This window comes from Pristiophorus japonicus, chromosome 2 (genome assembly GCF_044704955.1).
Source record: "Pristiophorus japonicus isolate sPriJap1 chromosome 2, sPriJap1.hap1, whole genome shotgun sequence".
Taxonomy (NCBI): domain Eukaryota; kingdom Metazoa; phylum Chordata; class Chondrichthyes; family Pristiophoridae; genus Pristiophorus; species Pristiophorus japonicus.
The window spans coordinates 366059691-366072630 of record NC_091978.1 but is presented as its reverse complement, the minus strand read 5'-3'; the positions used below and the strand labels follow the sequence as shown (position 1 = coordinate 366072630).

At 49.4% G+C, this 12940-nt stretch overlaps 1 protein-coding gene across 3 annotated transcripts in view; it reads right to left on the bottom strand.

Moving 5' to 3' along the window:
* The window catches only part of bmpr1ba (bone morphogenetic protein receptor, type IBa), a 193034-nt gene that overhangs the window by 138817 nt on the left and 41277 nt on the right, over positions 1–12940 (bottom strand). For 2 of the 3 annotated variants that reach the window (XM_070872861.1, XM_070872875.1), the window contains exon 2: positions 5082–5267. In XM_070872861.1, the coding sequence (XP_070728962.1) occupies positions 5082–5154 (73 nt within the window). In that variant the 5' untranslated portion in view covers positions 5155–5267. Of the gene's footprint in view, positions 1–5081; positions 5576–12940 lie in introns of those variants that run through there. The other variant, XM_070872868.1, reaches the window with a different exon arrangement.

Here is a 12940-nt window from a genome sequence, read left to right as displayed (position 1 = left end):
TCTGTCAAGCCCGTGTGGAGGCTGGTGTGCAACGTCCACCACACGTTAAAAAAATCCACGCACAGGCATCTTCCACCCTTCAACATGTAGTTCGGGATCCGGAATATTAGGTCCTTCATTGAAACGCCTGTGAACTCATCCCTTTTTTAGCGTGGAAGCAAGTCATCCTCGCTTCGAGGGACTGCCTATGATGATGATGAAATTTAAAATAGTCGGTAGAAGGATTAGGGGGGAGATGAGGAGAAGTTTCTTCACCCAGAGGGTGGTGGGGGTCTGGAACTCACTGCCTGAAAGGGTGGTAGAGGCAGAAACCCTCACCACATTTTAAAAGTATTTGGATGTGCACTTGAAGTGCCGTAACCTACAGGGCTACGGACCGAGAGCTGGAAAGTGGGATTAGGCTGGGTAGCTCTTTGTCGACCGACACGGTCACAATGGGCTGAATGACCTCCTTCTGTGTCGTAACTTTCTATGATTCTATGCTGATTCTCTATCCTGCCTCTGTACTTGCTTAAAATCCGTCACATCTGTTAGGGCTTCCAGTTCGCTCCACTTAAGCTGCCTGACCTGCTGAGTATTTCCAGCATTTTCTGTTTACCGTTCAGATTTCCAGCGCCTTGCCTCGGATACTCCAGTGCTGGGTCCCGGAAACACGAGGGCGCCCCCGACAGTGCGGCACTCCCTCAGCATTGCAGCGGGACCGTCAGCCTAGATTTTTGTGCTCGAGTCTGGGCTGGAACCCACAACCTTCTGACCCCGAGGCGAGAGAGAGTACTGCCCACTGTACAAGGCTGACACCAAATGTAATTCCAGTGCAGGACTCAATTAGCAGCATAGCGTGAGTACAGTTTAAAAGAACATCTTGTAGCAGGGTCAAGAAGAGAGCAAGGTTGCTCCTTCCTCCCTACAACAGGTGCAAGGCCATATACAAACAGGAGACAAAATTTGACACTTGGGCCAGAATCCAAAGGTAACAGAAGATATCCATATCTGTAACAACCGCAGTGTTGAAGTAAACATTGCAATAAAGTTTTTGCAGAGGAATTCATTCCTTTCAAAGAAAACCTTTTGGAGTAAACTGCAGCCAAAGACCATGCTTCGACAAACAACAACCATGCAACTATACAGCGCCTTTGACGTAGTAAACCGTGCCAAGGCTCTTCACAGGAGAACTTCACCATCACCTTCAATACTCCTGAACTGAATTTAGACGTACGGATTTCAAACCAGAAATGGCATTCGCCCTTTGGGATGTTTTAAATGAAACTCACACACACATACAGTCACACAAGCTCACACACACTCGCTCTCACACACGCGTACACACATTCTCACACACACTCTCTCTCACACACACACACGCGCACTCTCACACACATGCTCAAACACACGTGCACTCACACACATGCTCAAACACACGCGCACTCACACACATGCTCAAACACACGCGCACTCTCACACACATGCTCAAACACACGTGCACTCACACACACATGCTTAAACACACGTGCACACTCACACACACACACATGCTCAAACACACGCGCACTCTCACACACATGCTCACACTCACACACGCACATGCTCACACTCACATGCTCACACACACGCTCTCACACACACATGCTCACACTCACGCACACATACATACACTCACACACATGCACACACACACACATTTTATGGCCTCACGCTTGCAAGAATTCCAGCACAGTGGGGCACACAAACATTCTACCGTTAAAACCGCCTAGGACCGAACTGGTGTGTGCTGTAAAAAAAAAAGTCGTGAGTCCATTGCTGTGTGCAGACAGCAAACAGAGCAGCAAAGTAACGGTAAACTACAACCTCGGTGGCGAGGGGCATTCCCACCGGCTGCCCCGCAGATTTCCCAGCAGGACTGGGAGAGGTGCGTTGACATTTGTTGCTGTGTTCGCTTCCTTTGAACGAGCAGCGCACGCTGTCAGGAGATACTGCGCGCTGGATTGAACATCCAATCTCTAACAGTCTGGACTCGCCGCGAGAATCCTAGACAAAACAATAACTAAAAGAAAAATCACCGGCTTTAAATAAAAAATAATAATCGACAACGGGTGGGGAGGACGGACAAGGTAAAGTGCATTAAAACGATTGGCTGCTTTTTATAGGCGGTGGAAAAGTGTGTTAAAATGCAGATAGACGAGGACAGTCACTTTAACACCGGTCTGCTCCTCTAAGGCCTCAGAAATGAGAAAACCCAAAACAGCACAGGACAAGGTCACAAGAAGAATCTGCACATTTTCTTTTATCCTTTCCCTCTCCACATCTGTGTGAAGCCCAACACAGAATCCCGAAACAAAACCTTTCATTAGCAAGCTGGGCTCCGCTAGACATCATTTTTAAGGAACTCCATTTTTCAACATTAAAGGGTGCTGTGTTTTATTTTTTTTAATTCACTGAAGGAATCTCTCGCAGTTCCTCAAAATAAAATTGGTCATTTAACAAAAAAAAAAATTAGAATTAAAATTTCGAACTAAATATTGAATGTTGAAATATTCTGAGAGTTTTAGAAAGAATCCACCTGAAACTATTTTATTGGGAGGTTCAAAAGTTAATGCACGAGTTTACTTATTCTTTGATCCTCCTCCTTCCCTGTCTTCCCCCTTCAAGGCTTGCTGTTCTCTCCGGACAGGGCTCAATCCCTGACGCAGGCTGCTATGGAAACTCAACAGTGTCAGCAGCTGAAGGAACAGTTTAGTACTTTCTGTACTAAAGTTTCTCTTTACCGTAGGATCGTCCCATCCCATAATCAGCGCCGCCCCCCACCCCCCCCCCCCCCCCCACACACACACACACACCGTTCTGTGACTAACGGAACAGATATGTGACCCTTTCCTTGGCTTTTCTCCGATGGTACCGGTGAGCAGAGGGGGAATCATTCAAAAATGTCACTTTGCCGTTCTGTGTTTCGCTGCTGCTGTGCGGCGGGGGGGGGGGAGCTTTGGCTAAAAGAGAAAAGAGTAGCCTCCACATTCCACCACCTCCTGATCGGAGAGCTCTGCTGAGACTAGGCACTCGCAGTGTGAAGAATCACTTCGCACAGCATGTTTGTGCACCAGTGCGCTGCCCCTTCATGAGGGAATACCGTTTAATTTTGACCTGAAGCGCAGCGTGGGGCTGTCGAGTCAAATGATCGTCACCCTCGTGCACAGATGTCGCCACGCACACCCGTTATTTATAATCTGGCCTCCAGGTTATAGAGTGCACACTGCAAAATAAACACAGCGCTTCGTTCAATGTACACGCGATGTACATTCTGCCCAGCGCCAACTGCTTGCGGCTTAATTCCTTGCTTTCACCGGAGCCTAGTTTGCCTTGAAACTAACTGTGATATGATCACGCAGTCCACAAGTACATCACTCAGCAAGGCACAAGACTCACAAAGCACGCGCCCTACGCTGAACGCCTTCACGGCAAGCGAGCCCAAGATGGGCAGAGGGAACGTTACAGGGACACCCTCAAAGCCTCCCCGATAAAGTGCAACATCCCCACCGGCACCTGAGAATCCCTGGCCAAAGACCGCCCTAAGTGGAGGAAGTGCAACCGGGAGGGCACTGAGCACCTCGCGTCTCGTTGCCGAGAGCGTGCAGAAACCAAGCGTAGGCAGCGGAAAGAGCGTGCGGCAAACCTGTCCCACCCTCCCTTACCCTCAACGACTGTGATATGATCACACAGCCCACCTGTGGCAGGGACTGTGGCTCTCGTATTGGACTGTTCAGCCACCTTAGGACTCATTCTAAGAGTGGAAGCAAGTCTTCCTCGATTCCGAGGGACTGTCTATGATGATGATGATGTCTTGTACAGTAACGTCCACTGCAATGTTAAAACAAAAAAATAGGAGAATATACTGTCCGAATTGCAAGTCACGATCAGATTGAAGCAGAGACCACAGCCTGTCTGAAACCAGTGCAATCACTATCTTACAAGACACTCGAACCCAATGCTGAAGGTGCCTTTATTGCATCCAGGTATTATCTTAAACTACACGTGCCTGATTCCAGCACAGCACCAGTTCATTTTACAAGCAGAAGTTCTACTGCCGCTGGTGGAAGGTGTGTAGGGGGGAGAGACTAATATTCCTCTGGGATTTAGCTCGCCATCTGCTTGCCAGTTCTCTGTTATATCTTGAATATGACTACATAAGAATATATTAAAAAGCAAATAATATTCAGTACTGGAATGAAATGAACAATTATTTGCGAGATTTATTTGCAAGGTAACCTTATTGAGGTGTATAAAATTATGAGGGGTCTTGATAGAGTGTATAGGAAGGACCTATTTCCCTTAGCAGAGGGTTCAACAACCAGGGGGCATAGATTTAAATTAATTGGTAGAAGGTTTAGAGGGGATTTGAGGGGAAATTTCTTCACCCAGAGGACGGTGGGGGTCTGGAACTCACTGCCTGAAAGGGCGGAAGAGGCAGAAACCCTCACCACATTTAAAAAGTGCCTAGATGTGTACTTAGGGCTACGGACCGAGAGCTGGAAAGTGGGATTAGGCTGGATAGCTCTTTGTCGGCCGGCGCAGACACGATGGGCTGAAATGGCCTCCTCCCGTGCTGTAAATTTCTCTGAATGTATGATTTACCACAAGCTCCCTTTTTAAGCAGTGGTCTTCTTTTCCTGTCGTGTTGGACAAAAAAAAAAACCCGGTGTGGACAAAGTGAACTGAACAGGTGTCTGCCTGGGGGATGAACATTTCTCAGACAGATTAAATTAACCGTAAAAAAAAAAATTCTAAATCAAACCTTCACGGCAACACGCGAGAATACATGTGCTCTTTCCCAAATGGCAGAATGAACAAAAAGCAAAATTGCCCACCTTTTGAGTCGCTGTTCCAACACGATAATAGTGATATTAACTTATTTTTAATGTTACATTTAGCCTCCAAATAGATGCACATGCCACCTCTGTACTGCCCGTTATTTTGTGTCGTTTTTGTTAAAAAAGAAAATACAAGCTGAATTTATCTGGAGAATTTGACTGCCCCCGGCCATTGTACCTTGACCATTGAAGTCGGTGCTCTCAACTGCCGAGCCTTCTTACCTTCGGTCCGCAGGGATAGCACTATTATCAAGGACACGGGGATCTGCCAACTTGGATCTGCGAGCCAAACCATCACCTTGGCGCACGGGTACCCCGGGATGAGGTTTGTTCCTGCCTTCCTTGTCGGTGGTTGCAGCTCGATTCAGTCGAAGCAGCTCCTCCGGGACACAGCTCTGCTTGACAAGCCTGTGGTTGGGAATGTGAAAGACAAGACTTGTTACACACTGACTCTGTCACCAGAGAGCGAGCTCTGTTGGGACACCTCAGGGTGATGACCGCAGAGGGGGCAGTTTTATCATCCGAGGCAGGAGTGGATTATGCCAACTGGAACACGGACTGCACTGCCGGGGAGGGTGGGATATGAAACGGTCTCCGAATGACATACGATGAGTTTTGACCCGCGTGGTACGGTGGGGGTTTGAGCAGAATCCAATTCAATGAGGTCTTTCCAGATTGTTCCCGGCAATAAGAACTAAAGTCCACAAGCAGTAAAGTTCCCGCTCCATTCCAGCTCAGCAAAAGAACTCCAGGTCGCTGGCCGGGTACTGCTCAGAGTACAGCCTGCGCGAACCTCCCACTGGTAAAGACTATCACTTTGTTACAAATAAACAACCCCCGGTCTCTGATTAGCCCCTGTAAGATTCAGAGCACGTTTTCCCTGAGCTTTCAAAATACTGCTAAGTTGATGGTCAGACAAAAAAAGTAATGGGATGAGGAGGGAGGGTAGGAAAGGAGGGAGAGAGAGAGGGAGGGAGGAGGGAGGGGAGAGAGTAGGATAGGAGGGAGAGCGAGAGAGAGGAGTGGGGAGGAGAGAGGGAGGGAGGAGAGAGGGAGGGAGGAGAGAGGGAGGGAGGGAGGGGAGAGAGCAGGAAAGAAGGGACAGAGAAAAGGGGGAGAGAGGGAGGGGAGGGGGAGGAAAGTAGAGAGGGAGGGAGAGGGGAAGAGGGAGGAGGAGAGGGAGGAGGAGAGGGAGGAGGAGAGGGAGGAGGAGAGAGAGGAGGAGAGGGAGGAGGAGAGGGAAAGGGAGGAAAGAGAGGAAGGGAGAGAGGGAGGGGGAGAGGGAGGGGGAGAGGGAGGGGGAGAGGGAGGGGGAGAGGGAGGGGAGAGGGAGGGGGAGAGGGAGAGGGAGGGGGAGAGGGAGGGGGAGAGGGAGGGGGAGAGGGAGGGGGAGAGGGAGAGGGGGAAGGAGGGAAAGAGAGCAAGAAGAGGGAGAGAGGGAGGGGAAGAAGGTGGGGAGAGGGAAGGGAGAGGGAGGGAAGAAGAGAGGGAGGGAGAGAGGGAGTGGGGGAGGGAAGGAGAGAGTGTGGGTGGGAAGGAGGGAAAGAGTGAGGGGGGCGGGAGAGAGGGAGGAGTGGGAAGAAGGTGGGGAGAGGAGGAGAGGGAGGGGAGAGGGAGGGGAGAGGGAGGGAAGGAAGGAGAGAGGGAGGGAAGGAAGGAGAGAGGGAGGGAAGGAAGGAGAGAGGGAGGGAAGGAAGGAGAGAGGGAAGGAAAGGGGGAAGGAGGGAGAGGAGAGAGAGGGAGGAGATACAGAGGGAGAGAGGGAGTGAGTGAGATGAGAAAGAAGGGGGGAGAGGGAGGGAGGGAAGGAGAAGGCGAGGGAAGGAGGGGGGAGGCAAGGAGCGTGAGGGAAGAGGAGAAGATAGAAAGGAGCAGAGGAAGCGAGGGAAGGGGGAAGAAGAGACAGAGGGAGGGAAGGAGGGGAGAGCTGAGAGAAGGAGGGAGACAGGGGAGAGAGAGAGGGAGGAAAGAAATTGCACGACTTGCCTGCAGCACCCGGACAAATGATGTGTTTTCTGACTAGTGCTGCTCAATGTGCGGGGCTGGCTGTCACTGCTGATTTGCTCTCAGACACGGATTACATGTGATAAGGTCTGACCTTATTTAAGTATTCACACATTAAGGCCCCTCATAGTGAGCAGCTGAACACAAAAAGCCCCTCAGATGTTCAGCTATAAATCAGGAGCACAGCGTGTCGCCTGCCAAGCTCTGCCATTAAACTCGGGGGGTGGGGGGGGGGAAGAGAGAAAGGGGCAGCTTTTAGTCTGAGGCCGACTTAATAAAATCTTTAAAAAAAACGGTCACCGTCCCTCAAACCCCATTGTCTTCCATCTCTTTCAAAACACTCGCTGCTAATAGCAGTTATATGGGGAGATATCTCTTTCCATGCATTGTCCGCTCAAAATTCCCCTTCACCCAAGCTTAAATTCCTACACCTGTGGGTGCTTCTGCGGCCTTCTTTCTTATTGTTAAATAAAAAGTAAACCTGAAGTAACAGTTTGGCTCCTAAGCTTGTTAAATCCTTTTTTGTTTTCTTTTTAAACCCCACCCCCCAACTTGCTTTCACGCCTGCTTTTTCTTCACCGGAACAGCAGCAGTTTAGACCGCCTGTTTAAACAATTCCTCAGGCCACTGCACAAAAGAAAGTTAAAACAAACACGATTTGGGGTAATGCAAACCGCCGCCAATGAGTGACAGAGTGCAGAGAAAACACAGCCCGCCTGAAAGTGATAACGCTAAACAAACACCAGGGAGGTGTGTGTGTGTCCTGTTAAACAGGAGATCTCCTGAGGTAACACCAGTACATCCCTGTCTCTATATACTTTCCCAGTTGCAGTCGATTGCACAAATACGTATATCTGTCTCGCTGAAATTCTTAACGTGGGGAATCTAGAACTCGGCGGGGAGGGACATCGTTTCACAATAAGGGGGTCGTCCACTTTAAGACAGAGATGAGGAGTAATTTCTTCTTCCCAGAGGATTGTGAATCTTTGGAATTCTCTGCCCCAGAGAGCTGTGGAGGCTAGGTCATTGAATATATTCAAGGCGGAGATAGACAGATTCTTGAATAATAGGGGAGTCAAGGGGTATGAGGAGTGGGCGGGGAAGTGGAGTTAAGGCCGAGATCAGATCAGCCATAAGAACATAAGAAATAGGAGCAGGAGTAGGCCATTCGGCCCCTCGAGCCTGCACCGCCATTCAATAAGATCCTGGATTCAGCTCCATTTCCCTGCCCACTCCCCATAACCCTTCACTCCATTATCGCTCAAACATCTATCTCCGCCTTAATTTTATTCAATGACCCAGCCTCCACAGCTCCCTGGGGCAGAGAATTCCACAGATTTACAACCCTCAGAGAGAAGAAATTCCTCCTCATCTCAGTTTTAAATGGGCGGCCCCTTATTCTGAGACTATGCCCCCTAATTTTAATTTCCCCTATGAGTGGACATATCCTCTCTGCATCCAACTTGTCGAGCCCCCTCATTATCTTATATGTTTCGATAAGATCACCTCTCATTCTTCTGAACTCCAATGAGTATAGGTCCAACCTACTCATCCTATCTTCATAGGACAACACTCTCATCTCCGGAATCAACCTAGTGAACCTTCTCTGAACAGCCTCCAATGCAAGTATATCCTTCCTTAAATAAGGAGACCAAAACTGTACGCAGTACTCTAGGTGTGGCTTCACCAATACCCTGTACAGTTGTAGCAGTACTTCCCTGCTTTTATACTCCATCCCCCTTGCAATAAAGGCCAACATTCCATTTGCCTTCCTGATTACTTGCTGTACCTGCATGCTAACTTTTTGTGTTTCATGCACAAGGTCCCTCTGTACTGCAGCACTTTGTAATTCTTCTCTATTTATAGTATAATTTGCTTTTCTAGTTTTTCTGCCAAAGTGGATAACCTCACATTTTCCTACATTATACTCCATCTGCCAAAAGTTTTGCCCACTCAATTAGCCTTACTATATCCCTTTGCATATTTTTTTGTGTCCGCCTCACAATTTGCTATCGCACCCATCTTTGTATCATCAGCAAACTTGGCTACCTTACACTCGGTCCCTTCATCCAAGTCATTAATATAGATTGTAAATAGTTGAGGACCCAGCACTGATCCTTGCGGCACCTCACTAGTCACTATTTACCAACCGGAAAATGACCCATTTATCCCGACTCTCTGTTTTCTGTTAGTTAGCCAATCCTCTATCCATGTTAATATATTACCCCCAATCCCATGAACTTTTATCTTGTGCAGTAACCTTTTATGTGTCATCTTATCGAATGCCTTCTGGAAATCCAAATATACCACATCCACTGGTTCCCCCTTATCCACCCTGCTTGTTACATCCTCAAAGAACTCCAGCAAATTTGTCAAACATGATTTTCCTTTCATAAAACCATGCTGACTCTGCTTGATTGAATTATGCTTTTCCAAATGTCCTGCTACTGCTTCCTTAATAATGGACTCCAGCATTTTCCCAACCACAGATGTTAGGCTAACTTTTCTATAGTTTCCTGCTTTTTGTCTGCCTCCTTTTTTAAATAGGGGCATTACATAAGCAGTTTTCCAATCCGCTGGGACCGCCCCAGAATCCAGGGAATTTTGGTAGATTACAACCAATGCATCCACTATCTCTGCAGCCACTTCTTTTAAGACTTCTTTTAGGATACAGGCCATCAGGTCCAGAGGACTTGTCCACCTTTAGTCCCATTATTTTACCGAGTACTACTTCTTTAGTGATAGTGATTGACTTAAGTTCCTCCCTCCCTATAGCCCCTTGATTATCCACTACTGGGATGTTTTTAGTGTCTTCCACCGTGAAGACCGACACAAAATATTTGTTTAACGTCTCTGCCATTTCCCTGTTCTCCATGATCTCATTGAATGGCGGAGCAGGCTCGAAGGGACGTATGGCCTACTCCTGCTCCTATTTCTTATGTTCTTAACTTGCAAAAGTAATATATTTGGGATGCGACTAAAGGCTTGTAGCACTTTAAGACCAGCTATGACCAGATGGAATTACATAGAAAGCACAGCACAGAAAACAGGCTATTCGGCCCAACAGGTTTATGCTCCACACGAGCCTCCTCCCACCCTGACTTCATCTCAGCCGAGCAACATATTACTTCTATTCCTTTCTCCCGTGGGATCTTGGCCTCAACTCCACTTCCCCGCCTGCTCCCCACAACCATTAACTCCCCTATCGTTCACTAATCTGTCTATCTCCACCTTGAATATATGAAGTACTTTTTGATGTGCAGTCACTGTTCTTTACAGTGCAAAGGTCGTGAAAGGCGCTATATCAATACAAGTCTTTCTTTTTTTAAATGCGTCTATACCGATAATAATTCTAGATACAGGTTGAACCTCCCTTAACCGGAACCTTCGGGACCTGGCCTGTTCTGGATAAGGGATTTTTTTTCCGGACGAGGGGTGGTGACGTTAAATTGGATGGTGCAGGTACTGAGCAAGGGGATATCGGGACTGGCTGGCTTGGGGCTGAAAGTGCGGCAGAGAGATCATGGGGGAGTGGGGGGGGGGGGGGGGGAGATGAGGGGGCAGTGGATCACGGGATCAGGCCAGCGATTGCGGGAGTCGGCAGCAAGGAAGGACTTCAATTTGTTCATGTCGGAGCTTTGCGCATGCGCCACCTGGTGGCCGGCAATGGTTCTGGATAAGGGGTGGTCCTGGAGAAGGAGTTCTGGATAAGGGAGTTCTGGATAAGGGCGTTATCGATAAGGGAGGTTCAACCTGAAATGTATTCTGGATGACTTCCGCCATCCCACACAGAAATTCACCTGTGACTCTCCCCCTCCAGCCTTCCACCCCCCCCTCAATCCCTCCATCCCCACACCCACTACGGTTTAGCCCTTTTAAGTCAGCGAGCAAGTGAGCTGTGTAGGCCGGAGAGGTCCCAGGTTCGATTCCTGCTCCGCGCTGAGGCGGTTGATCTGAAGCAGCCTGTTGGAATTGGCCTGAGAGCCTTAGGTTAGTCAGGGAGGGACGGGAGAAATCAGTCAAGGTTGCTGTTCCTGATTGGCAGACAAGGGAACGCAGCACTGGACAAGGACACAAATGGGCAAGATGGTCCAATCACCTAATGACCCTCACTGCCTCCCTTACAAATGAAGAATTTTGTGGGGTAGCAAGAGCGGGAGGGGGTGGGGGGAAGGGGGAGGGAGCACTTGAGGGAACGGATTCTGAAAAGTAGTCACAGTTTCAGAAGCAGAGTCGGAGAAAACTGATCGGGGGAAAAAGCTTGCTTTTGTACATCTACAGCCCTGTGACTGTATAAGCTTTTAACTCTGAAAGGCCACAGTGCCTTCAGCTGCCCAGGTCCCGAGCTTTGGAATGCCATCCCTAAACCCCGTACAGTATCCTCCTCCTTTAAGACACTCCTTAAAACCTACTTCTTTGACCCAGCTTTTGGTCTTCGGATCTAATTTCTCCTTATGTGGCTCGGTGTCAAATTTTGTTTGACAATCGCATCTGTGAAGCGGCTGCCGACGTTTTACTACGTCAGAGGCGCTATATAAATGCAAGCTGTTGTTGCTGCCGTCTGCTAACTTTCGCACAACACCACACTGCTGAGGGACCACAAAGCTCCACAAGTATTTCAGTGGGACTGCACGACGAAATGGATCGCAGAGTGAGAATGACCCGCAAGCGATCCCATCCAGATGTGAGATGAGCACATTGTCACTGATGTGTTTTATGGCGGGCAATCCGGGGAAGAAAACTGCTGGATTTTATTTCATAGAGAGTGTCATTAAAGTCGATAGAAACGTTAAGGCAAGGACACGCTTCTGCGCACATAATCTAGGCTTTAAAGAGCTCGGGGATCATTTAAACAGTTCAAAAAACAGCAAGTTGTGGAAAACAAAAGTCTCGCTGTGGGGAGAGGCTGATGGGTGCTGCCCAGATGTAGATGTTCTTAGGTCACAGCCGACAGCTTAATCCGTTATTCATGCAGGGTAGCACTATCCGACATTTCCGCCCTGCGTCTTCTGTTCAAATACAGAGGGCGGGGGAGGGGAGGTGGTGGTGCGGGGGTTGTGGAAACTGTATAGCACCCCACTTAGGAACGGTCACAGCCGCATGGCGGGAGTTCCTGTGGCAGGTGAGGAAATCCCAACCCAGTCTCGACATTGGAGTGACCGCCCCCGAAAGCAAGCGGAGCCCAAAATCACGCGCCCCACTTGCTCTGCGGGGCGCGAACCGAGCCGGGGGATGGGGGGGGAATATGAGAGGGGCGCAGCATTACGCGGTGGGACACATAGCGGTGCCGTGTAGAACGGGACTCTCCCCTTCACTAAAGGGCTCTGCGGGTCACTACCTGGACTACCAGGGAGCAGTGGGGGGGGGGGGGGGGAGTTGGGCGGGGTGCCGTGACATCAGCTCGGCACTCACGCGGAGCGCCAGGCTGCCAGATCGCGGCACGGACCCCCGCGGTAAGTCCACCGATGTATATATATTTTTTTTTGCAAGGGCCCCTCCGCCCCCGGTGCGCGCCCCCGTGAAGCTGTCGCTGTCATCGTCCCGGTGCAGCTTCAGGGGGGGGGCGCTCGCGAATGTTTGCTCCGGGACGAAAACGGGACACTGGGCACGGCGCAGCCGAGCGGGACGGCACAGGTTACCGCCGCCGCTAAACTCCCGCTGAATGTAGCGGGAGTCGTTAGCGGCGTCACGCCCCGGAGAAGCCAACAGGAGGCGCAAATGACCCGAATTTCTCACCGAAAATGTCAGGATGAGGTGAATTAAACAGAGGCATCTCAATGACAATTTAGCAAAATACTGACAGTACAGTTTGCCATATATCTATTAGTAACGTATTTCTCAAAGACAACTGCCAATTCTCACTCAGTCAGTCAGTCACAGGCAGTCCCTTGAAATCGAGAAATACTTGCTTCCACTCTAAAAGTGAGTTCTCACGTGACAACAGTCCCATACGGGAATTACAGTCTCTGTCACAGGTGGGACAGACAGTGGTTGAAGGAAAGGGTGGGTGGGGAGTCTGGTTTGCCGCACGCTCCTTCTGCTGCCTGCGCTTGTTTTCTGCATGCTCTTGGCGACGA